The 26,938-nt window shown below is 47.2% G+C and overlaps 2 protein-coding genes across 3 annotated transcripts in view; one reads left to right on the top strand and one right to left on the bottom strand.

The window, feature by feature from the left end:
• Positions 1-13,742, bottom strand: part of CENATAC (centrosomal AT-AC splicing factor) — a 480,847-nt gene extending 467,105 nt beyond the window's left edge. The window contains exon 1 of the mRNA XM_078767150.1: positions 13,512-13,742. Coding sequence (XP_078623276.1) covers positions 13,512-13,607 — 96 coding nt within the window. The 5' untranslated portion in view covers positions 13,608-13,742. The remainder of the gene's footprint in view (positions 1-13,511) is intronic.
• The window catches only part of LOC137438656 (phosphatidylinositol 4-phosphate 3-kinase C2 domain-containing subunit beta), a 156,264-nt gene that overhangs the window by 114,058 nt on the left and 15,268 nt on the right, over positions 1-26,938 (top strand). For both annotated transcript variants that reach the window (XM_068133889.2, XM_068133890.2), the window contains exons 24-30: positions 3,761-3,930; positions 4,777-4,933; positions 5,055-5,164; positions 5,433-5,658; positions 6,806-6,930; positions 21,144-21,261; positions 21,373-21,454. In XM_068133889.2, coding sequence (XP_067989990.2) covers positions 3,761-3,930; positions 4,777-4,933; positions 5,055-5,164; positions 5,433-5,658; positions 6,806-6,930; positions 21,144-21,261; positions 21,373-21,454 — 988 coding nt within the window. The remainder of the gene's footprint in view (positions 1-3,760; positions 3,931-4,776; positions 4,934-5,054; positions 5,165-5,432; positions 5,659-6,805; positions 6,931-21,143; positions 21,262-21,372; positions 21,455-26,938) is intronic.

The raw sequence follows: 26,938 nt of genomic DNA, 5'->3' as shown, positions 1-26,938 counted from the left end.
ATGAATTGAGACAAAACTCTGCAGTCTCAGTCTGCAGCCTCCTCACTCTCTGCAGACCTGGACAAAATCACAGACTGGGCAAACAAGTGGAACATGTCTTTCAATCCTGACAAATCTCACACTCTTACGATGTCTCTCCGAAAAGACCGACTGGACAACCCTCCCATCTACTTTCTGAATAATCCTCTCCAAGAAGTTCTGTCACTCAAGCTTTTGGGTCTCACTGTCTGCCATGATCTTTCCTGGGAAAACCACATTTCAAATCTGGCTTCCAAAGCCAGTCGCCGACTGGGCATCCTCCGTCGTGCGAAGTCCTTCCTTGGCACACCTGAGCTCCTCACCACATACAAGGCTTTCATCCGCAGCTCAATGGAATACTGCTCTCCCCTCTGGGCTGGTGCTCCTGCCTCACACCTAGCTCGTCTTCACGCTGTTGAAACCAAAGCGTTCAGAATCATTGGAATCTCCCGCGATTAAGGTGATTGTGAGGGCCTTTCACTCACAGGCAGGTTGGTGGTCTTGCCGTCTTCCACCGACTCCTCTCCGGCCTTGCCCCCCCCCCAGCTCTCTCTGGGCTCTGTCCCCCAAATATTCCTACAGGTCGCACAAGATCTGCCTGCAACCCTCTTATGGTTAAACTGCCAAAATCAAGACTCTCTGCTCACCTTCTCTCCTTCATTCCTCTTTTCTCCCGCCTCTGGAACAAACACCCTCACTCTCTTCAATCCCATTCCTCCCTCGAGGTCTTTAAAACAGCTGTTCACCACCATCTCTTATCTTCCCCCATCCAAAACCTTGATCTTTTCTACCCCCGCTAATTTCACCCCAAATCCACTTTTTTGAAATACCAACTTCTGTCCTGGAAGTCCTTGGTGTCCTTGTGTTTTATACTTCTCGCACCCCCCCCCCCCCCCCTTCCCACGCCTCCTCCCCTCAAGCCCTCTCCCTCCCACACATCTCCCGATGTCCCTGCTCTCAAATGTTGTGTTTGCGTGCTTCCCCATCTCTCCCCCATCTTGTCTACCGCTCCCTCTTTTTATATATTTTGTTTGTTTGATTTGTTTGTGAAATAAATGTTAGCTCTTTCACGAGCCTCGATTCAGTATACAAAAAAAAAAAAAAAAAAAAAAATTTGTTGTCTATCATTCTATTCTCAAGATAGCACTAACTACAATGTTTTTCCAGCAAGATCATTGGTAAAATCCGTATTTGACTTTATAAATCGTCAAAGGAACACATTAAGTATACCGTCATTTTTGGAGTGTTTGCCTTTATATAGTCGTGGCCAAAAATATTGACACCCTTGCACTCTTTTCAAATAACTCACAATTTTCTCGAAAAATAAGATGGAATTGACAAAAGTATTTGGTCTCCACAATTCTTTATTTCACTGTTAATATGACAGAACCTTTGTTTTTGATTCATAATCGAATATATCCTTTTAAATCAGAAAATAAAAGGAAATGGCATTGACAAAATTATTGACACACAAGACTTAATATTTGGTAGCACGGCCTCAGGACAAAATAACTGCAGTCAAGCACTTCCTATAGCCATGAATGAGCTTCCTTCACCTCTCTACTGGCAGATTGGCCCACTCTTCTTGTGCAAACTGCTCCAGTTATCCCAGATTTGAATGGTGCCTTCTCCCCACAGGTGTTCAAGGGGATTGAGATCTGGACTCATTGCTGGCCACTTCCGAACAGTCCAGCGTTTTGTCTTGAACCATTCCTGGGTGATTTTTGAAGTGTGTTTGGGGTCATTGCCCTACTGCAAGACCCATGACCTTCGACAGAGACCCAGCTTTCTGACACTGGGTTGAACATTGCGCTCCAAAATGCCTTGGTAACCTCCTGATTTAATGATGCCATACACACATTCAAGACACCCAGTGCCAGAGGCAGCACAGCAAACCCAAAACATCACTGAACCTCCTCCATGTTTGACTGCAGGGAAGGTGTTCTTTTCTTTGAAGGCTTAATTTTGTTTTCTGTAAACATAGAGATGATGTGCTTTACCAAAAAGCTCTAATTTGGTCTCATCTGTCCACAGGACATTCTCCCAGAAGGATTTTGGCTTGTTCAGGTGTGTTTTGGCAAACTCCAGTCGGGCTTTCTTATGTCTCTCTCTCTTAGTGGGGTCCTGCTGGGTCTCCTACCCTTCCATTGAGTTGGCGACGGATGGTGCGAGTTGAAACTGTCATACCTTGTGTCTAAAGGTCAGCTTGAATCTGTTTGGCCATTGTTCGAGGTGCTTTCTCCACCATTCGAACAATCCTTCGCTGCAATCTTCAATCAAGTTTTCTCTTGCGGCCACGTCCAAGTCGTCCAGGGAGGTTGGCTATAGTGCAATGGGCCTTAAACTTCCTGATAACATTGCGTACGGTGGACACAGGAACATCAAGGTCTCTGGAGATGGACTTGTAGCCTTGAGATTGTCCATGCTTGGCTACAATTTTGTGTCTGACCTCCTCAGACGATTCTCTGGTTTTCTTTCTTTTCTCCATGCTCATTGCGGTACACAGTGACACAAAACAGCAGAATGATTCCTTTTCTCCATTCAAACTGGTTGAATGAGTGATTTTTATATTCCAAACACCTGCTACTCACCACAGGTGAGTTCAATTCCAAAGTAAAGGAGATTCACCTGTTTGAAATCGAATTATTTCTAACAACTTCTAAAAGGTGCCAATAATATTGTCCGGGCCATTTTAGCATTTCTGTGTGGAATAAGCTAGGATTCAGTAATTTTTTCAGCTTTTTTTGTTTTGTTCCCCTGCAAACCAAAGAAATACACATATGGATACCAAAATATTTTTTAATTTCAACAATGTTTTGGAAGAAATGGTGCATTATTTGAAAAAAGTGCAAGGGTGCCAATATTTTTGGCCACGACAGTACTTCAGCCGCACATGGTATACTTTGTGACACACTGTCAATAATTGGCTGAAATATAAAGTCAACCAAAATCAAAAGTCCTGTCCTTCATGAACAGAAGATGTGTTATTATTGGGAACCTCAACAAAATATAAATTCCTGTTCAAATCAACTTCAATCAGATGGCAAGCCTGTCCAGCCCGTTTTTGGAAATACTTGGGCCAAACACTTTCCTTGGTTAACTCCACGAGGTCGGAATAATTAGGACCATTGTCGTCGTCGTTACATTAGCAACAATTATTAGGTCTATATTATTATCATTCTTCTTGATATTATTCTTCTATTCAGTCCTAATACTTCATTTTATTAACTTGCTTGTTGGTTTTATTTTTCTTTCACAAAAATCATGATTATTTTGGTTGAACCCAATCATGTGACTTTACAACTGACAATGATGGAAGGAGCTCGACAGCCAATTGGCTCCCTGTTGCCACATTTAAGGCTGACAGGCCAAAGTATAGCACTGTATTAGCTGCTGTGGATTCACCAAAAAATCCTGAGAAGATTCTGAGATTATTGGGTTTAAACTTGTTTTTTGGCACTCGGATGGATATCCACCCATCTGGGGACTTATATTTTTTTGGTGCTGTTCGTCCATCCGTTCATCCATGCGAACTTGCTTCCTTCTCTTATACTTTATAGTGTTGTGCTGTCCTCTCTTCTCAGGGTTTGTGATTTCTGCCTCCGTGCAGAATCTTTGTGAGGTTGAAAGAGCAAATTAAATTCCCATCTTGCTCTCAGACCTCGCGACTTTTTTGAACCTGCTCTCATGAACCGAAAAAGGATGACATCAAACTTTTATGATTAATTGTCTTAATGTTTAGGCTGAGGAGAGGTTCATCGCTTCTTGTGCCGGGAGCTGCGTCGCCACATACGTCCTTGGAGTCTGCGACCGCCACAACGACAATGTCCTGCTCTGTCCTTCTGGGTCCCTCTTCCATATCGACTTTGGCCGCTGGCTGGGGCATGCACAAACGCTGGGCAGTATTCGCAGGTCTTGTTCTTTCCATTGCTCACCGTTTGCAACTTGTCATCTTTTCTCATTTGACATGGCCGCACCCAGCTGTTTTCATTAAATGTCACCATTCAGAAGTGCCAGACATCGACCACTTTGTCGATTTTTTATTTTAGACATGAAACTCGGTCGATTTTAGAGCTCAATAGTCAAGATGTCCTCTTCCTCCCCTTTAAAATACTGCTGTCATGTCTATAGCAACCAGAAGTGTGCGTTCGCATGTGGGTGTTCCGACATCTGCTTGCATTCGTATGTGCCTGTGTGTGTGCACACCATTAGCATGTTTGACCCCTCCTTCGTTCACCATTATCCCATCACTCACTGACAATCCATGAGAATAATATATAAAAGTATGCAGTACCACTTACTGCATCAAGCCTTGTCGTTCATTAATTTGATCCCACAACACAATCCAACAATCACCATCTCTTATCTTCCCCCATCCAAAACCTTGATCTTTTCTACCCCCACTAATTCACCCCAGATCCACTTTTTTGAAATTCCAACTTCTTTCCTGGAAGTCCTTGCAGTGTTCATATGTTTTATACCTCTCCCACCTCCCCCCCAAGCCCTCTCCCTCCCACAGTTCTCTCGATGTCCTTGCTCTCAAATGTTGTGTTTGTGTCCGTCCTTCCCCCTCTCTCCCCATCTTGTCTACCGCTCCCCTTATTTTGTGTTTTATGTGTCGGTTTGACTTTTTGTGTGATTAATGTTAGCTCTTTCACGAGTCTCGATCTTGTACACAAAAATTTTTTTAAAAATCATCCCTCATTCCCTCTTTGAATGCCTTACTGCTCTTGCTGCCTCCCTTTTCTACCTCATTAGGGACAGGGTGCCCTTTGTACTGACTGCAGATATGGCGTACATCATCAATGGTGCGGATCATCCCACTTCCCGATTCGATGCCTTTGTTGACATTTGCTGTCAGGCGTATAACTGCCTCCGCAAACACACACGTTTGATACTCGTTCACCTTGCTCTCGTGAGTAACTTTGTGGTTTCCTGACTCTTTAGCTCACCTACACTCAAACGCACAACTTTGTCAAATGCAGTGATTTTATTCATTTTTAATGGATTCTCAATTCTATATTGCATCTTATCAGATGATGGAATGTGGTCTACCTGAGCTTTCTAGTTGTCGGGATTTGAGGTACGTCCAGGAAGCTTTGCTGCCTGGGGTAACAGAGCAACAGGCAGCTGATATGTTTACAAGGTACTGACACCCTTCCCCACAGCATCAGTATACTCCCTGTTTATGTTATAGTGCCAGTCAACCAATATAATACTAAATTAGCCTCACCCATTCCTGAAGACATGGTGGAGGGAGAGTGTTTATCTGTGTTGGTGTACGCACACGCTGTGTGGGAGTCCGCACACGCAACACCACGCGTCATCTTAATTTCACTTTTTTGGATTCCTGTCATTATTTTTGATGTCATTTCACTCGCCTTCCTCTCTTGTTCTCACCTCCCTTCTATCAGCCTCATCAAAGCCAGTCTTAGCAGCCTCTCCACCAGAGTTAACTTCTTCATTCACAATCTGGCCCAGCTCCGTCAGCCTGGAGGTGGCAGTGGTCGCAATACAGCAGCGGGAAGCCTACCCACTCTTTCCTTTGTACCCTCAGTCCACAGCCTTGCAGCAGATGGTCGTGTCACCACAGCAACCGTTGTGAACTATGAGAAGCGATATAATCCTGAGAAGTATTATGTAAGACCTTCATGCCTTTTCTGTATTGCTTTGCACCACGATGGCTTTCCAGATTCCTCCAGCCTTGAGCTCTTTACTGCATACAGACTCACCAAGACTGTGCATCCCCATTTTTACTTTTGCTTTTTTATACCCCCCTAACCCCCTTTGCATTCCAGATTATTAAACACACCACCACACCTTCGCAATTCCTTCGAATTCCTGCACATTGAATCTCTTACGTTTTCTTGAGGTCCTCGCTCTTCATCCTCCGTTATCAAAGGCTCATAGATGAGCAAAAGGCAATCGGTTATCAGGACGACAAACGAAAACTACTGCACTTCAATATTACGATGGAATCAGATGTCACAAGGAATAGAGGACAGGACAGATGGACATAGAATTTAGTCACAACCTGCCAGTGAGTGGACACTTTGAAAGTCTAAAGAGAAGACCATGATTGGGTTGAGTTATATGTGAAGGGTGTTTCAAAGGCAGGAAAAGGGAGTAATCAATGAATGGAGGTGGTTAGATAGCCTGAGATTATCGAGATAAACTAAGTGATGATTATAATACACCTAGGCGGGATCAGGCATGAATACATGCGCAAGGAAACGTTGATAAACAACTGTAAGAAAAAGAAAAAAGCTTAATAAACCACTGATCTGATATGGTCAGCCCCTTCGTAGGCTGTGGACATTTCATGGTGATAGATTATATGTCAGGCCTTGGAATCCACGGCGTCACGGTAGACCATATGAGAGACCAGGAACCCATCCATTTTCATTATACAGCATTTACGGCTCATGTTGGAAATTTCACATTTGTCATGTGCAATGACAAAGGCACCAGGAGACATTATTATAATATTACTTGAATTACATGCAAGGACCATATAAAATAACAGACAAATCAACACAGTATTTTGCATTTGAAGCAGTGACCCAATCACATATTGAGCTGTGATGTTTCACATCATGCAAACACCAAACAGGCCGACCCATCCAATCATGTTACGGATCTAACCCCCGCCCCCCCCCCCCCCTCACACCCCCCATACCCTCACCCCCTCCCTCCCCTCTCCCCTTCTAGGTAATTTTAGCTTGTGCTACTCCTGTAGTTCTTTGATTCTCCTTTAATACTCCTCTCCATTTTCTAATTCACCAAGGTGTTTGTGGTGGAAGTAAAGAGAGAGGGCCAAGCGGGTGCCAGCCGGGTTTTTCGCTCTTTCCTCGAATTCCAAGAACTGCATGCCAAGCTTTGCATGTTGCCTGCAGGATCTTTTGTTCCAAGGTGAAATGATTGGTACATTAGTTTTTTCTAAACCATCAACTTTATCAGCTGTTCAAGGTATGAATTGTGTTTCAAGGATTAAATGCAAGTCTTGCTGTTGGCGTTTCATTTAAATTACATCACTCGTTTTATTTCAAAAAACGCAAAATTAAAAGATCTCCATCTGATCTTTCTTAGATTATTTGGAGGGGGGGCTTGGTGGAAATAACATCATTATGTACAGAAATACACCATTAAAGTAGCATTTCCACATGTAAATGGTGGATGTATGCCATCCTAAAGCAAGCGATTCCTTCATGAATGAATGAATGAATGATCGTTTTAAGGCCATTTTCCCCGCTGGAGCGGGGGTTAGCCTTGCGGGCCCCATGACAATCATGGTTCCCTGTTTCAGGCAATGTTTTTATGGCCGGATGCCCTTCCTGACGCCAACCCTTAGTCGCCTCTTACGATGCGCAGGGATACGGTGTACCTATTCCAAATCAGAGTACACACCGTGATCATTCATCCCAGCAAGCTGGTACTCAATTTGCCGACCTCGGAAGGATGACAGGCTGAGTCAACCCCCCTGGCGTTAATTCAGCGATCGACCGGGATTCACCCTGGTGTTGGGCTAGCGGCTAGGGTGCCGGCTTAGGATCCTAAGATCCTGGGTTCGAATCCCAGTCGATCGCTGAATTAACGCCAGGGGGGTTGACTCAGCCTGTCATCCTTCCGAGGTCGGCTAATTGAGTACCAGTTCACTGGTAATTCCCTGGTTGTCGTTAAAGGCGGCAAAAAGGGTTGGTGTCAGGAAGGGCATCCGGCCGTAAAACATTGCTTCAAAAAGGGGACCAAAAAAACACCAACAACCACGGTTCCCGAAAAAGGCCAACCCCCGCTTCGCGGGGAAAAATGGCCTCTAAAGGTAGTTATATTTTTTTAACCGGGATTCAAACCCAGGATCCTAGGATCCCAAGCCTGCACCCTCACCGCTAAGCCAACACCAGGCACCAGTTGGATCCTTCATGAATACAGCAAATTATATTTTAAAATCCGTCAGTCCAATCCAGTGATATTGGCCAGAAAAAAAAAAGAAAATGCTGCCTTTTGGAGGTTGGGGATGAATTTTTTTGGAATAATAATTTTATAATTAAATTAAAAATTCCAAATAATTAGAAGTGTATGTACGCGCTTGTCCATCACGCTTTATTCTAAAGCGTTCTTCTGTGTTAGAATAATAAAAATGGTACAGTTGGAAAGGTAATAATCGATTTACTTTGTTGGAAAGCTAATAATAATCAATTTACGTGGAACAAAATTAGTGCACATTTAATCATAACTGTTCCTTTTTTTAAAGCAGGAGTTGGAGCTGTAACGGTTCCAACAGTACCATTTTTGTTATTCTGTGGCGGTAGTAACCCTTTAGCAAAGAACATGATGTTCACGTCAACCCCCTTCATGGAAGTTGATGGTGGTGACCTTTCTGAACAAATTAGTGTGCTGTTTGACCTTTGATGTATCCCCTTGGAAATGGAGATTATCAGCCTTCAAAATGACACAAATCTGTCACATTTTCTGTCAATCTCTGGAGTGACAATCTGTCACAAATCTCTGGAGTCCTATGGATACTGAAAAGTACAGTAATGTCTGAAAAGTAGCAATGAAAGTGGCTTCCCTATTTGGCTTTACCTACGCTTGCGAATCTTCCCTTTCTGACATGACCTGCATCAAATCTAAATTTCGAACCCATCTGACAGATGAGCATCTGAAGGTGTCTCCATCAGAGTTGCCCTCTCAGGATACACACCAGATTGCGCAGTCCTGGTGGACAGCATGTAGTGTCAAATTTCACACTGAAGTAAAGGTAAAGATCCATTTTCCTTCACTCTAAATATGTATTTTTGTAATTTAACTGTGATAACTAAATTTGTACCTTTATCAATTCATATATTTTCTATTTATGTTTTAGTAGCTGTTGAAATATTTCCTTAATCAAAAGTAGCCCACATTGGAAAAAAGGTTGGTGACCCCTGCCTTAGGGCCTCAAGTACACCACAGAAGAAAAGACCACAATAAATTGACAAGACTGAAAATACCACAGGCTGCGTCCGACAGGGCGCAACTTAGTCTCAGGTGGATATATTCCCGGCAGGAAGACACAGGCCCACCTGAGGGGGAGGTGGGCGTGACTTGCTCTGGGGGCGTGGCAGGATGCAGTGGACCGATGCGTTCCATGCCATGGAGAAAACACTAGGAGTGTGTGTGCAGCCTTTCTAGCGAAGTTTCCGTGCATCTATTCTACACGGTTTGCACCGCCCCCTTTTATAGTCTCTGCCCCCACCCTCGGCCGTGAAGCCACAAGCACCACCCCCGCTCAGCTGCCATTGGCTGGTGCCCCAGCCTGTGGGTGGGGCAACCCGCCCCGACCTTTCATCCACTTTAGATGGCGCACTTTCTCCGTCATGGTGGCATTTTCCCACCTTTGCCAGTGCTGATGGCCTGTCAGACCATTTAGAGTTAAATAAAAGACACATTACAAAGGGATAAAACATTTAAAAACAAGGTGTGAAGAGGTAGAAGTTTTAGACACATGGGGGAGGGAAGACGACAGCATTCTACACACACAACGCATGTCCATATACACTACATGGTCAAAAGTATGAGGGCACCCCTTTTAATTAGTGCATTTGGCTGTTTCAGCCACACCCATTGCTGACAGATATATATATAATCAAGCACACAGCCATGCAATCTCCATAGACAAATATTGGCAGGAGAATGGGCCGTACTGAAGAACTCAGTGACTTTCAACGTGGAGCCGTCATAGGATGCCACCTTTCCAACAAGTCAGTTGGTCAAATTTGGCCCTGCTCGAGCCACCCCGGTCAACTGTAAGTGCTGTTATTGTGAAGCGGAAATGTCTAGGAGCAACAACAGCTCAGCGGTGAAGTGGTAGGCCACACAAGCTTACAGAACGGGACCGCCGAGTGCTGAAGCGCGTAAAAATTGTCTGTCCTCGGTTGCAACACTCACGACCAAGTTCCAAACTGCCTCTGTTCGTCGGGAGTTTCATGAAATGCGTTTCCATGGCCGGGCAGCCGCACACAAGCCTAAGGTCACCATGCGCAATGCCAAGCGTCGGCTGGAGTGCTATTAAGCTCGCCGCCACTGGACTCTGGAGCAGTGGAAATGCGTTCTCTGTAGTGATGAATCACGCTTCACCATCTGGCAGTCCGACGGACAAATCTGGGTTTGGCGGATGCCAGGAGAACGCTACCTGCCCGAATGCATAGTGCCAACTATAAAGTTTGGTGGAGGAGGAATAATGGTCTGGGGCTGTTTTTAATGGTTCGGGCTAAGCTCCTTAGTTCCATTGAAGGGAAATCTTAATGCTACAGCATATAATGAAATTCTAGGCGATTGTGTGCTTCCAACTTTGTGGAAACAGTTTGGGGAAGGCCATTTCCTGTTTCAGCATGACAATGCCCCATGCACAAAGCGAGGTCCATGCAAAAATGGTTTGTCGAGATCGGTGTGGAAGAACTTGACTGGCCTGCACAGAGCCCTGACCTCAACCCCATCGAACACCTTTGGGATGAATTGGAACGCCGACTACGAGCCAGGCCTAATCGCCCAACATCAGTATGCTCTTGTGGCTGAATGGAAGCAAATCCCCGCAGCAATGTTCCAACATCTAGTGGAAAGCCTTCCCAAACGAGTGGAGGCTGTTATAGCAGAATGGGGGGGGGGGGGACCAACTCCATATTAATGCCCATTATTTTGGAATGAGGTGTTCGACGAGCACATACGGTTGGAAAGGAAATAATAATGTGTCTTTTGTGTAACTCCAAATGGTCTGACAGGCCATCAGCACTAGCAAAGGTGGGAAAATGCCACCATGACAGAGAAACCGAATCCTATCCAGGTTCCTCCTGATGACTCCATCTTTGCTCTTTACTTATTCTTTACTCTTTAGTTATTCTTTGCTCTTTACTTATTCTTTGCTCTTTACTTATTCTTTGCTCTTTACTTATTCTTTGCTCTTTATTTATTCTTTGCTCTTTATTTATTCTTTGCTCTTTACTTATTCTTTGCTCTTTACTTATTCTTTGCACTTTACTTATTCTTTGCTCTTCACTTGTTCTTTACTTATTCAGGTTCTTTACTTATTTGGGCTTTACTAATTCATAGATAAGTCGATTTGGAGTATAAGACAAAGCTAGATCAACTACAGTAGTGAGCAAAACAGTCAGTTAGAAAAATATAGGTGTTAATTCCTCTCTGACACTCATCGTCGCTGCGGTACTTCCAGGGTTATGACTATTAATGAGCTGTTTTGCACATATTATTTGAATTACTTTGTGGGACGACCTTTCGGATGGAAGATCAAATACTGCATTGGAGTCATCAGAAAGAACCCGAATAAGTAAAGAGCCACGATGGAGTCATCAGGAGGAACCTGGATAGGATTTGTGTTTCAGCCGATACTCCACAACCCTCAAACCCATCCAGGCGCAGCCAAGTGAACCTTTCAGAAAAATTTCTGCAATACCGTGTACCCACACCCCCAAGCCCTCTCCATTCCACAGATCTTCCGATGTCCCTGTTCTCTACTGTTGTATTTGTGTGCTTCCCTCTCTCTCCCCATCTTGTCTCCCGCTCCCTTTATTATATGTTTTATGTGTCCGTTTATATTTTTTGTGTTTAATGTCAGTTCTTACACGAGCCTCGATCTTATATTCAAAAAAAAAATTAGGAAAGAAAAATGGGGAAATTATCCAATTCGACTTGTACTCCACATCAACTTGTAGGCTGAAAAATACGGTAAACATGTGTATGTGTATGTATATATATATATATATATATATATATATATATATATATATATATATATACAATATATATATATATATTGTTACAGACACGACTTTGATGTTAAGGTGGGCCGAGCGGAATGGCCGTCGTGTCCGCACAAATTACCCGATTATACTCGACGTTGACGGAGCCGCGCTACGCTGGATCAATAAAGGAAAAAGAAGACACACGGCTGGATTATAATGACGACACCAGGGATACGGTTCTCAAGACCTCCGGAGGAGATTATATTCGTTACGGAAGGTCAGATTACAGGGACGAGAGGTACAACATAGAAAGACAAGCACTTAGACACAATCTTATATTATTCCCAACAGACGACAGATAAACGGGACAAAGCTGACTCACACGGGGATTGATGGAAAGGACAGCGGGTATCGATGGCTCAAGGTGCACTCTTGGCTCAAGGACAGGGTCGACCCGGTCCGGTCCAGAGATGCGGAAGGTTGCACAGCGCTCGAGGTGGTAACGTTCTTTCACAGGCGGGTTCTCTTCCTCTCAGCGATCGCAGGCAACGTTCTTTCTCCAGCTGGGGGCGCATCTGACGTCACGTCCGCTACGTGGCCGCGTATATCCGGCGGGGAGTGACACGCCCTCGGCTCGTTAGCTCCGCCTCGTGGAATCGGCACGTTGCTTCTCATTGGGTGCGTGCGGGGGGTTTACCAGGCTCCGCCCTTGACGAGGAGCTGACAAGGAGCCCCTTTGTGGTAACCCCGTGGAGCGCATGGTCTGGAGCGCGTTGTCTGGAGCGCATTGTCGATGGCGGCTAACCGAGCCGGTGGGAGGACGCACACTCCCCCCCGCGCAGCGCCGTGCCCCTCTGTTGTTGTAGACGGGGAAGAAGATGGGAGGAGGTATGGGAAAGGTCCTAAACTCACTACTGATGCCATATAATCACATTCTGGTGCAACGAAGAGTCATAATTAATGGAAACGAGGCCTTAACTGACATAGACTAAGAATAACTAGCAAGATGTCCGAAAGTTGTCTACGTGTGGTGCGGTGGACCTGGGCACGACATTTAATGGGGGAATAAGGGGAAGGTCGGCTCTACTGATTGTTGTTTACATGCAATGGGACTAGGGAATGGGGGATTAGGGAAAGTTGGGGAGTATTGGAGAAAATAGGGGAATATTTACAAGCGGATATGGAGGCCAAATTCCATATTCGCAACATTGCACCCTTCTCTACCCTCGGGGCGTCCCGACCCGATAAATTTTTACCTACTTTAGTGTGGCACGCAATGTAGTTCCCTCTACTATTAACTCTACCCTGAGTGCGACAGTTTTACAGATATTCACAAATGAGTAAATATGTCCCCCTGCGACGTTGCACCCTTCTCCTCACAGAAACACACCCACAGGATAACCGAATCCGGAAAGAATTCTCAAACTACACATACAGCCGGTAGGGAGCATTATTTACAAGACTACGCTGCTATTTACACTACGATCCAGGACCTGTTTTTGGAGGAACACATGCAGATGTTATGCATAGAGAGAGCGCGCTTGCCAACATCGATACACCAACCCACGAGTGCTCTGTGGCCGACGGCCTTTAATAACGTGCAGAGCACCCCGTCCCAGCATCAAAAGCACCACCCCACCACCAATCGGTGCAGTCACCATTGTTCATTGGAATAAAAATAAATTCGACAACCCCTAACCCTGCAGGTGTCTCTTGCTCTTCTTGTGGTGCACTTGGTGTTAACTAAAAGTGGTTCACCTGTATGGCATAGGTGCCACGTTGACCCATAGGTCCATCCCCGGGTGGTGCTTGGCCGCAAACGAACTGCGGTCCATTGTGGGTGGCCACAAACATTGCGGTCCATATGGTGTATCGATCCCGGCAGCAAACAGCGAAAGTGCAGGCCCACAACTGCGCAGCCAGCACCTCTCTCTCCTCTCTCTCTACCCCAAAGCCAGATCCTCGGAGGTGGGAGACAAAAGAAGCAGACAAGTGAGTAAGGTGGTAAGGGCGCAAAAGTGCACGCAATGTAAGGTGATGCACACTGGGGGCACATGGGAACCAGGTGAGACAGGTACGTTCCTACCGTACGCCCCCACCCCCCCCCACCAGGTAACCTACATGGCCCCTCCCTTACCCCTTACTGTATCCACACAACACAACACTACCCATAAACATCTACTTTACAAATCAACAAACATCCCTACTGTCTTCCCCGTTCCTCCCATAAACCAAATTCGTCTTCTCTCCCTCCGAACCAATCAAATTTGCCATTTTCAACTCAACATCAAAATTTGCCATTACCAATTCATCATCAGTCCCTCCTAGGGAGGGAGGGATGGAATCACCCCAATGTCTCATCCACGTCGTGATGCGTCTCACAAATCCACAGCAATCTCATTTCCTGCTACAAAACAAAGAAAACACAGGTGTGGAGTCATCATCATCACCACAGGTAAGTGGCTGCGTATGGTGCGACAGGTTCATCAATCCTAACTATTTCCTAAGTGACTTTAACAACTTTACACTACCCGGGGTCTTTCTCCGGCCAAACCATTGGCCCTCTTACACTATGGGTTCTAAAAACCAATTCCCATTGGCCAAACTGTGGTGCTCTTCAATTTGGGGTCTCACTCCCCCGATTCATCTCCCGGTGCCCTCGTACAATTTCTGGGCTGCGACGTGTACCTCTCCCAGTGGGTCTACCCACCTGCACACCTCCACCACTGCAGTTGCCTCCGAGCTTACCTGCTCCTTGCCCTAACCTAACTACCTGGGGAAGGCCCTCTGGCACTCTCCCCACTCGGTGCCCTCTCTGGCACTGGGCTACCCGGGTCCGTCCTCCGGATCCTCGGGCCCCATCCACAACTCTACCGGCTCCCAGAGCCCACCTGCGGCCTCACCTGGCCGACATCCTCACAGTGGTGGAGTGCCCAACCAACTACACACACTAACAGGCTACACGCCCCGCCATTTCCACAACACTAATGCACCCATTCACAACACCATTCTGCAACCGCACCACAAATGCCAATATCCAACCACAACTTACCTATACCCTCTACCTAACACTTACACTACCCGCCCCGGGTATTCGTGAAAGGGGTCCACTCTTCCCCCATCCACACCTTCGCACCATGCACACCACTCCGTACCACTTACTCCAACTCTCTCCACACACCTGTACTTGCACACCTGTGCTCTCACACCTGGTGCCACCTGCACCCTTCTCTCCCCAAGCGCATTCGCGCTGATCCACAACACTCATTACTCACACACTGCTCCACACACCTGTCCAGTTGCACACCTGTGCAATCACACCTGTACAATCCTCACACACACAGCATCATCTCAGCTAACTACTCCCTTCTGAAACTTGCGCTTCCCAGTCGTCCCTTTAAACTATTGCGCTCCCACGTCATTATCATCCATACTAATCTACCTGCGTCCCCACTACAGGTATCAGTCACTAACTAAACTTAACGTTACCTAATGTCATCTTCGCTAGATCCCTACACACCATATCCTAACCCACCCGGGCTAGTTTTCACTGCCATACACCCCATAATCTAGTGCTCCTTTGCCCCCCATGGGAAGGGTGGCAGGGATGCCATCCCACCACATCGGGGGTCTCTCACTACCAATTTTTCACATCAAATTTCAACAAATTAAAAATTTGCCAATCACTGCCCATCATCTGCCAATCACTACTGCCAATCCCTTGCCAATCATCAAATTTTGTTTTTCTCTAATTTTGGGTCCAAAACACTAACCTCATCACCCAGTCGACTCACTAATACCTCTCGGTGCGCCAATCCCTGTCCAAAGCCCGGCTTCGTAAAGCCAAGCAATGGATGCTGGTTGTTTTGTGCCAGTGGCTGGCTGCATCCTGCCTTCGGTGCAGGGAAGGAGGTTTACCCGGCCCGAGATCCCACGCACCTTCTCGGCACGGAGCCATCCAATGTCCCGATCTCGACCTGCCGGAATTCCTCAACAAAAAGTGGTCGCCATGACGACTCTTTCTATCGGGCCGCCCGCTCCGCCTAGTGGAGCACGGACGTTCAAAGCGAGGCCCAGCACGGATCGCGCACGGCGGTCCTTTTGAACCCGCCGTGGCTCGGATCCCCGCTGGTTCTCGCGGCACGCGAAGCCCGGCACGCACCGAGGGCCCGCTTCGGCTAAAAGTCGACCTAACCTCTAACCTGTGTAACGTCGATGCTTCACCTGGACGCTTACACCCCGCAGCCCGTTCCTTGCTCACACATCCAGCCGTTTCCATGCTCCTCGTACCGTTCCTTACACACCCAGGCGCACCCATTCCACTCACAGCCTTGGTCACACACCTGACCACCGAACACTTTGGCACACATTCGTTGGTCGCACACCTCACCAACACACCGCTTCGCACCCCCTCCTCGGTCACCTCCTCTGTGACAATCACAGGCGTGCCCTCATTCGCACACCCAACCACGTGCCTCACCACCAACTCCAGCGTGCATTCCCACTCACGCTCTACCATTCCAGGTGTGCATCCTTCCATCCCAGGTGTACATCCTCGCTCACCTGTCACAACCAACTCACTCTCCTTGTCACTCTCAATACTCTCACCTCCATTCTTGACAGCGCACTCACCCTTACTCTTGACAGCACACTCTTTCCCCATGCACCTGTCCGTCACACCCCTTTCTCGCGCACACTCTCCCGTTACACCCTCTGTAACACTCACCACAGGTGGACACTCTTCCTTACTTCTGACAGCGCACTCTTTCCTCATGCACCTGTCCGTCACACACCTTTCTCGCGCACACTCTCCCGTTACACCCTCTGTAACACTCACCACAGGTGTGCATTCTTCCTTGCCTTTGACAGCGCACTCTTTCCCCATGCACCTGTCCGTCACACACCTTCCTCGCGCACACTCTCCCGTTACACCCTCTGTAACACTCACCACAGGTGTGCATTCTTCCTTGCCTTTGACAGCGCACTCTTTCCCCATGCACCTGTCCGTCACACACCTTTCTCGCGCACACTCTCCCGTCACACCCTCTGTAACACTTACCACACCGCGCTTCCATGTGCTCCCTCGCACACACGGTACGACCGACTCATTCTCGCCAGCACCCTCACTCCTTGGCACACACTTTTTCCTCACACACCCCAGAGTCGGACTTTCTCGCACACCTCCTCTTTCGCACACCAGACCTGTCGCACACTTCACCAACGGCCTCTCACGAACACCCGGGTCCATCTCGACCCCCAAGCTTATTAAATCCCCTGGCGCATCATACGCACGACCATATTGGTCACCACTTACACCGGGTCCTCTTTCTCTTCGCTTCTCCTCCATCACCTGCGAATCCCTCATCCGGTTAATGAGCACATCGTCACGATCCAAACACAGACTTTGGACCAATTCTTTTATCTCATCTTTTATTTCTTTCTTATCCCCTCTCCGTCGCTTCTTAATTTCGCTCACCCCTTCTTCCACTTCTTCTAATTTGTGCCTCACCTCTTTTATTCCCCGGTACGTCTCCTCAAGCTCGTCCTCCAAGGCTACCTTGACCGTTTCCATGTGCGTCCTCACCTGCCGGTCCTTCGTCTCCATTACCTCTATCACCTCGTCCAACCTCGTTGTCAGTCCCTCACGTACCATCTGACATTCCCTCTTCGTCGCTACCAAGTCATCTTTTAGTTCTTTCTGTGTCGCCTTTAAACCTCCTAATATCGCAGTCTCCCTTGGAGGCGTGGGTTCGAATCCCACTCCTGACACCAATTGTTACAGACACGACTTTGATGTTAAGGTGGGCCGAGCGGAATGGCCGTCGTGTCCGCACAAATTACCCGATTATACTCGACGTTGACGGAGCCGCGCTACGCTGGATCAATAAAGGAAAAAGAAGACACACGGCTGGATTATAATGACGACACCAGGGATACGGTTCTCAAGACCTCCGGAGGAGATTATATTCGTTACGGAAGGTCAGATTACAGGGACGAGAGGTACAACATAGAAAGACAAGCACTTAGACACAATCTTATATTATTCCCAACAGACGACAGATAAACGGGACAAAGCTGACTCACACGGGGATTGATGGAAAGGACAGCGGGTATCGATGGCTCAAGGTGCACTCTTGGCTCAAGGACAGGGTCGACCCGGTCCGGTCCAGAGATGCGGAAGGTTGCACAGCGCTCGAGGTGGTAACGTTCTTTCACAGGCGGGTTCTCTTCCTCTCAGCGATCGCAGGCAACGTTCTTTCTCCAGCTGGGGGCGCATCTGACGTCACGTCCGCTACGTGGCCGCGTATATCCGGCGGGGAGTGACACGCCCTCGGCTCGTTAGCTCCGCCTCGTGGAATCGGCACGTTGCTTCTCATTGGGTGCGTGCGGGGGGTTTACCAGGCTCCGCCCTTGACGAGGAGCTGACAAGGAGCCCCTTTGTGGTAACCCCGTGGAGCGCATGGTCTGGAGCGCGTTGTCTGGAGTGCATTGTCGATGGCGGCTAACCGAGCCGGTGGGAGGACGCACACTCCCCCCCGCGCAGCGCCGTGCCCCTCTGTTGTTGTAGACGGGGAAGAAGATGGGAGGAGGTATGGGAAAGGTCCTAAACTCACTACTGATGCCATATAATCACATTCTGGTGCAACGAAGAGTCATAATTAATGGAAACGAGGCCTTAACTGACATAGACTAAGAATAACTAGCAAGATGTCCGAAAGTTGTCTACGTGTGGTGCGGTGGACCTGGGCACGACATTTAATGGGGGAATAAGGGGAAGGTCGGCTCTACTGATTGTTGTTTACATGCAATGGGACTAGGGAATGGGGGATTAGGGAAAGTTGGGGAGTATTGGAGAAAATAGGGGAATATTTACAAGCGGATATGGAGGCCAAATTCCATATTCGCAACAATATATATATATATATATATATATATATATATATATATATATATATATATATATATATATATATATATATATATTGTTACTGATCGCGGTTTTGATGTTACTTTGCCGAGCGAAGGCTCCGCGACCGAACAGTTATTCCCCGATTAGAACCCGATTCCACCCAAACGTTGGCCGGATCGCACCGCAGCTATTCAATAGGGAAAAGACAAAGGCGACACGGATGTGAAGAAGAAGAAGAAGAAGACAAAAAGGTTGGAAATACTACTAAATTTATTCCTACTATTTACATGCTCAAAGTAACCAAGGAGAAGGAAAGATAATAAAATAATATACAGAAGAATCAGAGACACAGTGCAATTATTAACTTATACAAGCTTAATTAACCCAGGGACAAGACACACAGAACAAACTCACGTACACAAGAAGGGTGGAGGAAAGGAATGAATGCTGGAAGGAGGAATGGGAAGGCTCAGCTGGGGCAGATGGTTCGGGCTTGATCCCGCACGGGACGTCGGCTGGACCTCGACGGCCACCGATGCCACCGCTATCTGGTCCCCGCGGGGTAACGGGTTGAAGCTGCCTGGTGGAGTCAACGCTGGTTGTGGAGCCAAAGCTGCTTCTCTGGCTCACCTCAGGGCGCGTCTGCCGTCTCTGGCGCAACTGCTGGTAATTGACCTGGAACCTTCTCTCTCTTGGCCCTGGTGTCTCCTCACCATCGACAACTCAACGTCAACCAACGCAACCACTGACCACTCGACGCCACCACTTCTCACCACCGACTTCTTACCACCGCAACCAACGCAACCCCTGACCCTCCTCTGACGACCAACTCACGACTCACTCACTTGCTTCTTGCGTGCGCGCCTTTTATAGCGCCTCCAGCGATCAAGCCGCCGGCCTTCAGGACACGCCCATCGGTGTGCTCACCTCGGCCCTGGTTGGTCATGCGACCCTCTGGCTCACTCCTCCCCTCTATGACGAGGTGGAGACACGCCTTTCTTCTCCGACCCTGCCTCGTGGTCAATGGCGGTTTTGGAGGGGAGGTAATTGGCAATCGAGGGTTGGCAATCACGAGAGGGGATGTAAAAGGAAATGGGGATTTTGGGGATGGGAATGAAAGGGGATCTATTCTCTTTCACTGGTGCAATGGAGTACTTCAATTAATGGGAGACACAGCCTTACTCTAAAACACAGAATAAGAGATAACTATCAAACAGGGGTATTCTATTATTTGGCTGACGTGTATGCTTGTGGACTAATTATGGGATGCCCTTTCACCTTTACACAGCTCCGGAGGCAGGGGGGCGCAGAATAAACAATAATCATCACCAATTTACCACAATACAACACAATCAAAAAAGGCCTCATATCCGCAACAATATATATATATATATATATATATATATATATATATATATATATATATATATATATATATATATATATATATATATATATATATATATATCGAACCCCCTAACTTGATGAGGCAGAAAGGCACAGGTTGAGTCCCATAAGAGCAAATGCTGCATGACCTGTTAGCAACAAGTGTCATCTGCCACATGAACACATTGTCTCTGTCCTGCTCAACATCAGTTAGGGAGAATAAATTAAAGAGGAGCAACTCATTCCGTAAATGTGACATGATGCTGACGTCGTGCATGTAAATTATGCCAACACATCACTTCCAAACTAGGATGGCATCCATGTGGCACTCAAGTCTTTGAAGACCGAGATTTATGAACACAAATAAATGAAAGTAGAACTGCCGATCTAGATGTCGTCCTTATTAAGGACTCGTCAGGACGACACGTGGCCATGCTAAGTTGGTTAAATAAAAATCGAACCCCCTAACTTGAGGAGGCAGCAAGGCACAGGTCGAGTCACATAACAGAAAATGCTGCACGGCTTGTTAACAACAAGTGGTATCTGGATGCTGGTACTGTCTCACTGGGTGATAATAAATCAACAGAACCGAATCTGTCCTTTTACGGACGTTTATAGCTCATATAACCTAGCGATCAGATCAACCTGAACCTGCAAGCACACAATGCTTGTGCATGGGTTTCCCGCTCCTCAGGTCATGACTTATCCCCTCTAAGAAGCGCTCAGTGCTTTCAATTATAAATTAATGCTTTTTGAAATGAACCTGACATGTCATTATGAAATGTTAAATGCCATGCTTTCTACATTGTCTTGTTTCAGTGTCTTAAGATTTCATGCAGTTTTGTAGCATCACAGGCTCCATCGAGTTACCATTTGGATTCATATTTACACAGGCTGAATGGTTCTCCTGTAATGTGTCTACTGCAATGCTTTCAATATAACCACTCCTGCCTTACAACTTCCACAAGCGTATATATGTTAACTCAATGCATTTGATCTGCTATTACTTTATGTGATCTAAAGTCTTCCTTGCTTATGCTTAAAGATAATGCTAAGCTTAAGCAAGAGTATCCCCACCCACCTTTTTTAAAAAGGTTTCCTACGCGCCTCATTATTGGACGAGCCCAAACGCGTGAAGTCGCAGCAAGGCGAGCCACCGACCTCCACAGCTTCCTCCAGGCCCTCCTGCACTGTCCACCAGCCATCTCTGAGGTGACATACAATACCGGTTCAGTTGATCGTACAATTCCGGTGCAGAAAAGTAATCATTTAATGAGGTTTGAAAACTGAGTTAACCCAAGGCATTGTGTTGGTGTATGGCAGAGTGACTTGCTGTATACCTTCCTGCATCCATTGCCACATGATCATCCCAGAGCTAACCCAGATATTATCCAAACCACTCCTGGTAAGAACAAAAGCGTGTTATCTAATGATATTCAGTCAATGCAGATGCGGAAGCAGTAAAATACGAGGTGTGTGCATTGATGCACGTAGTGTGTGTGGGGTACATGTTTGTTAGGATTGATAAAGTGCAGCGATTCATCACAATGATGTGAAATGGCTCGAGCAGATTGAAGTGCTAATATAGGGGTATTTAGGTGTAAAGCAGAGGGAAAGGACCCAACAGTGAGGTACAGTGCCCTCCGTAGGTATTTGAACAGTGAAGTCAAATTTGTTATTATTGCTATATACTCAAGATGGTTTGGTTTGGTCATGTGTTGAGGAAGGATGAAAGTGACTAGTTGAGAAGAGTGATGGAAATGAATGTAGAAGGAAGTAGAGGATGGGGAAGACCGAGAAAGACTTGGCTAAAGATGGTGGAAGAAGAAATGCGGGCAAGGGGGTTAACCAGGAGAGTTTTTTTTTTGTTTTTTTTTGTATACAAGGTCGAGGCTCGTGAAAGAGCGAACATTAATCACACAAAAAGACAAACCGACACATAAAACATATAACATCGGGAGCGGTAGACAAGATGGGGAGAGAGGGGGAAGGACACAAACACAACATTTGAGAGCAGGGACCGAGAGACATGGAGACATCGAGAGATCTGAGAGAGGGCGAGGGCTTTGGTGGGGGGGCGGGGGGGGCATGGGAAGGGGGCGGTGGGAGAGGTATAAAACATATGGACACTGCCAGGACTTCCAGGAAAGAAGTTGGAATTTCAAACAAGGTGGATCTGGGGTGAATTAGCGGGGATAGAAAAGATCAAGGTTTTGGATGGGGGAAGATAAGAGATGGTGGTGAACAGCTGTTTTAAAGACCTGGAGGGAGGAGTGGGATTGAAGGGAGTGTGGGAGTTTGTTCCAGAGGCGGGAGAAAAGAGGAATGAAAGAGTGAAGGTGAGCAGAGAGCCGAGATTTCGGCAGTTTAACCATCAGAGGGTTGCTGGCAGATCTTGTGCGACCTGTAGGAATATTTGGGGGACAGAGCACAGAGAGAGCTGGGGGTGCAAGGCCGGAGAGGAGTCGGTAGAAGACAGAAAGACCACCTACCTGCCTGCGGTGAGTGAGTGAAAGGCCCTCAGAGATAGCTTCATCGCGGGAGATTCCAATAATTCTGAAAGCTTTGGTTTCAACAGCGTGAAGCCGAGCTAGGTGTGAGGCAGGAGCACCGGCCCATAGGGGAGAACAGTATTCCATTGAGCTGCGGATGAAAGCCTTGTATGTGGTGAGGAGCTCAGGTGTGCCGAGGAAGGACTTCGCACGACGGAGGATGCCCAGTCGGCGACTGGCTTTGGAGGCCAGCTTGGAAATGTGGTTTTCCCAAGAAAGATCATGGCAGATAGTGAGACCCAAAACCTTGAGCGACATAACTTCTTGGAGAGGATTGTTGAGAAAGTAGATGGGAGGGTTGTCCAGTCGATCTTTTCGGAGAGACATAGTAAGAGTGTGAGATTTGTCAGGATTGAAAGACATGTTCCACTTGTTTGACCAGTCTGTGATTTTGTCCAAGTCTTCAGAGAGTGAGGAGGCTGCAGACTGCCGATCTGAGGGAAGAGGAATGGAGCGGCAGAGAGTGGAGTCATCAGCAAAGAGATAGAGAGGATTTTCAAGAGAGTCAGAGAGATCATTGATGAAGACCAGAAAAAGCACGGGGCCCAGAACACTGCCTTGGGGAACTCCAGCCTGAACAGGAAGAGGAGATGAGAGAAACCCATTCAGGGCCACACGTGACGACGGCTAGAGAGGAAGTCCGCCAGCCTTGCGTGGAGATTTCCATGGATACCAAAGGAGGAGAGTTTGGTGAGCAGAGCGGGGTGCCAGACCGTGTCGAAGGCACGTGATATGTCGAGGGAGACAGCTCTAATTTCCTGTTTGGCATTGAGGACCTCCATCCATTGTTGAGACAGCAGAAGCAGCATGTCCAGAGTAGAGTGACCTGGTCTGAAACCAAATTGATGATCAGAGATCAAGCCATTGGAGAAGAGGAAAGATTTCTTATCCGAAGCAATGATGGATTCCATGACTTTGCTGATAATTGGGAGAAGGCTGATTGGTCTGTAGTTGCTAGGATCTGTTTTTGCACCTTTTTTGTGCATAGCGGTGATGTTGGCTGATTTCCAAGCAGATGGCAGTTGACCTTGAGCAAAAGAGAGGGTGAAGAGAACAGAGAGAGGGTGAGATAGAGCGGCAGAGCAGGATTTTAGGACCCGTGGGCTGATGCCGTCGGGTCCAGTTGCAGAATCAGAGTCAAGGGTTGACAGAAACTTTTCCACCTTGTCAGGAGGAAAGGACACGGAGTCCAGGAGCAGCAGGGTACGACTGGGTATGGTGGGTACAGAGAGGGATGGGTTTGGGACACAAGATTTAGAGGCAAACACAGAGTTGAGGCATTCAGCTTTTTCACGTGCGGAGTCAGCTGTGTAGCCGTTTGAGGTAAGGGAGGGGATGGAGGGGGAACAAACACCAGAAACGGATTTGACCAGACGCCACCAGGATTTGGAAGAGGGAGACAGATAAGAGAGTTCGGTCTTGAGAACGGAGAGATATTGTTTCCTGGCTCTCCTGAGGGTGGACACACACTTGTTTCGGGCTTTGTGAAAGGAAATGAGATTTCCTTCCGTTGGATTTGCTTTCCAGGAGACGAAGGCAAGTTGTTTCTGGGCAACAGCCTCACCACAAGATTCCGTGTACCATGGACGGGAGGAAGGGTATGACAACTGAAGACGAGATGGGATAAATCTGTGCATGAGAGAGAGCAATTTACTTTGGAAGAATTCCCAGGATGAGTTGATGTCAGAGGTGGTAGAGATGGGAGACCAGTCCAGATGATTGATGGCTGCTTGAAGACCGTGCCAGTTGGCCTGAGTGAAATGCCAGACTCGTCGACGCTGAGCAGGCTCCCTGAGGATGGTCAGAGAGATGTCCACTTTAACAAGGACATGATCCGATTGGAGCAGAAGAAGAGCAGCAGACATTTTCAGGGAAGTTAGTCATAACCAAGTCCAGAAGAGAAGATGTTCCGTTGACTGAGATCCTGGTCGGGAAATTGACAGATTGTGTCAGTCCCAGTGAGTCGCAGAAGTCCTTTGCTGAGGAGCCATGGCTGGTGAGAGAGGTACCCACACCCAGCCAACTGGCATGATGACAGTTGAAATCACCACATATGAGGAAGAGAGAGTTGGGATGAGTAGATAGAAGTTGGTCCATATTATCAGACAGCGAGATGAAGATGGAGTCATCACTGTTTGGTGGACGGTACAATACACATATGAACAAGAGGTGGGAGCGAAGGGGAAGCCGTAGCCAGAGGTATTCCTGGGGGTGAGGTGGAGAGAGTGCAGTGCAGGGCGAGTGAGGAAGAGAGTTTTTGATAAAGATAGCAACCCCACCTCCAGGACGAGGCTCAGGTCTATCATACCGGAGGAGGGAGTAGCCCGGGAGAGATACTAAGGAATCAGAGACATCATAAAGGAGGAAGGTTTCTGTTAAGCAGATCACGTCTGGTTTGACAGAAGCAACCTGTATGGAGAGATCAGTTAAGTTTGAACGAAGGCCCCGGATGTTTGAGGTCCATACCGTTAATGAAGAGGAAGGGGGAGCATCAGATACAGAACAGGGGGGAGGAGGGGTAGGGTAAGATGTGGAAGAGGTGGAAGAGGTAGGGAGAGCTGTTGAAGGTGTGTCAGAGATTTCAGAATAGCTCGGAGAAAGGGAAGGATGGGGCGGACAAAAGGTTTGATGGTGATTGGGTGAGGCACAATGAGGTGTTATTTGAGGAGGGGGAAGAGCGAGGCAGAAGGTTGGGGGAGATGGAGGTGAGAGTTGGAAGGGGGAAGAAGCGGGGAGGACGCTTTGAGGAGGGTGAGTGAGAGGGGGGAAATTGAGAAGCAATGAGGGTGGGGAGATTTGAAGGGGAGGGGTGAGGGGGGAGTTTGGGAGGGAAGGGACAAGGGGAGGGATTTGAAAGGGATTGGATATGGGGGAGATTTGGAGGGGAGGGGTGAGGGGGCGTCTTGGCGGGGAGGGGTGAGGGGGTAGTTTAGGAGGGAGGGGGCAAGGGGGGAGATTGGGAGGGAAGGGACAAGGGGAGGGATTTGAAAGGGATGGGATATGGGGGAGATTTGGAGGGGAGGGGTGAGGGGGCGTCTTGGCGGGGAGGGGTGAGGAGGTAGTTTAGGAGGGAGGGGGCAAGGGGGGAGATTTGAAAGGGATGGGTGATGGGGAAGATTTGGAGGGGAGGGGTGATGGGGAAGATTTGGAGGGGAGGGGTTATGGGGAAGATTTGGAGGGGAGGGGTGAGATTGGATTTTAGAAAGTGTACGATTTATGGGAAACGAACATTTATTGCAAAATGAGTTTCTTGTGACCTTCGAGTTAAAAATACGTAAAAATACGAGATGCAGAAAATAGGGCAAAATGGAGAAGATTGCCATGGGGACCGCAAGGCTAACCCCCGCTCTAGTAGGGAAAATGGCCTTTAAAATGCATGTTGTGTTGTTGTTGTTGCTATATACTCAAGAAATTGGATTTGAGATGAAAAGATGAATATGAGGCAAGAGTACAAAGGGTCAGCTTTTATTTCTTGGTTTTTTATGCATTTATGTTTGACCATTGTAGGATAATAGCAATTTTTATGTTCTGTCCCCCCATTTTAGGTAAGCATAAGTATTGGAACAAATGACTGGCAGGTGTTTATTGGTGCATGTATTGTTCACACATAAAAGAGCTGTGAATATCTTGGTTTTAGCCTTGCCTCAGGAGTCTGCCTTTTGAGTCAGTCAGCAAAAATCAACCTGGAGACCAGAGAACTGTATTATGAAAGAAAAGCAAGCAATTTAGAAGCCAAAATAACAGAATAATTCAATTAGAACCATGGCACAAATATTGAGCATAGCAAATACAGTAATCCCTCCAATATTGCGGGCTTCGGCCATTCGGGGCAACCTATTGTGTCCTCATTCCGTTATCGCAGGATTTCATTTCGACCAGTCGCGCGTTTTGAGCTGAGATGAATCATCATTTGCATCCGTCCGGTGCATGTAGGTTACATAGCTCCCATTACGAGCCTTTTGTTGTCTCTTATGCACCGTTTTTAATGGTGCCCAAACGTAAAGCAATGGACAAAGTTAGTTGTGATAAAAGACAGAGAAAGGTGATGACATTGAGCGAAAAGATTGAGTTGTTAGATCGGTTGGCTCGAGTTGAAAGCACGGCATCTGTGGGCCACCAGTGCGGTCTCAACAAGTGTACTTTGCGGTATATCCATAAAAATGAGTCCAATATCCGTTCTAGTGTTGCCGCCAGCGCTCCGCAAAGCACAAAAGTCTCGTTTCAGTCCCGTGATCCTTGTGTTGAAAGAATGGAAAAAGCACTTAATATTTGGATCGAGGGTCAAACCCAGAAAAGTTGCCTTTAGGTGGACCCGCGATACGGGAGAAAGCATTGAG

Source organism: Myxine glutinosa, chromosome 13 (genome assembly GCF_964187855.1).
Source record: "Myxine glutinosa chromosome 13, kmMyxGlut1.1, whole genome shotgun sequence".
Lineage (NCBI taxonomy): Eukaryota > Metazoa > Chordata > Myxini > Myxiniformes > Myxinidae > Myxine > Myxine glutinosa.
This window is presented reverse-complemented; position numbering and strand designations above follow the sequence as displayed.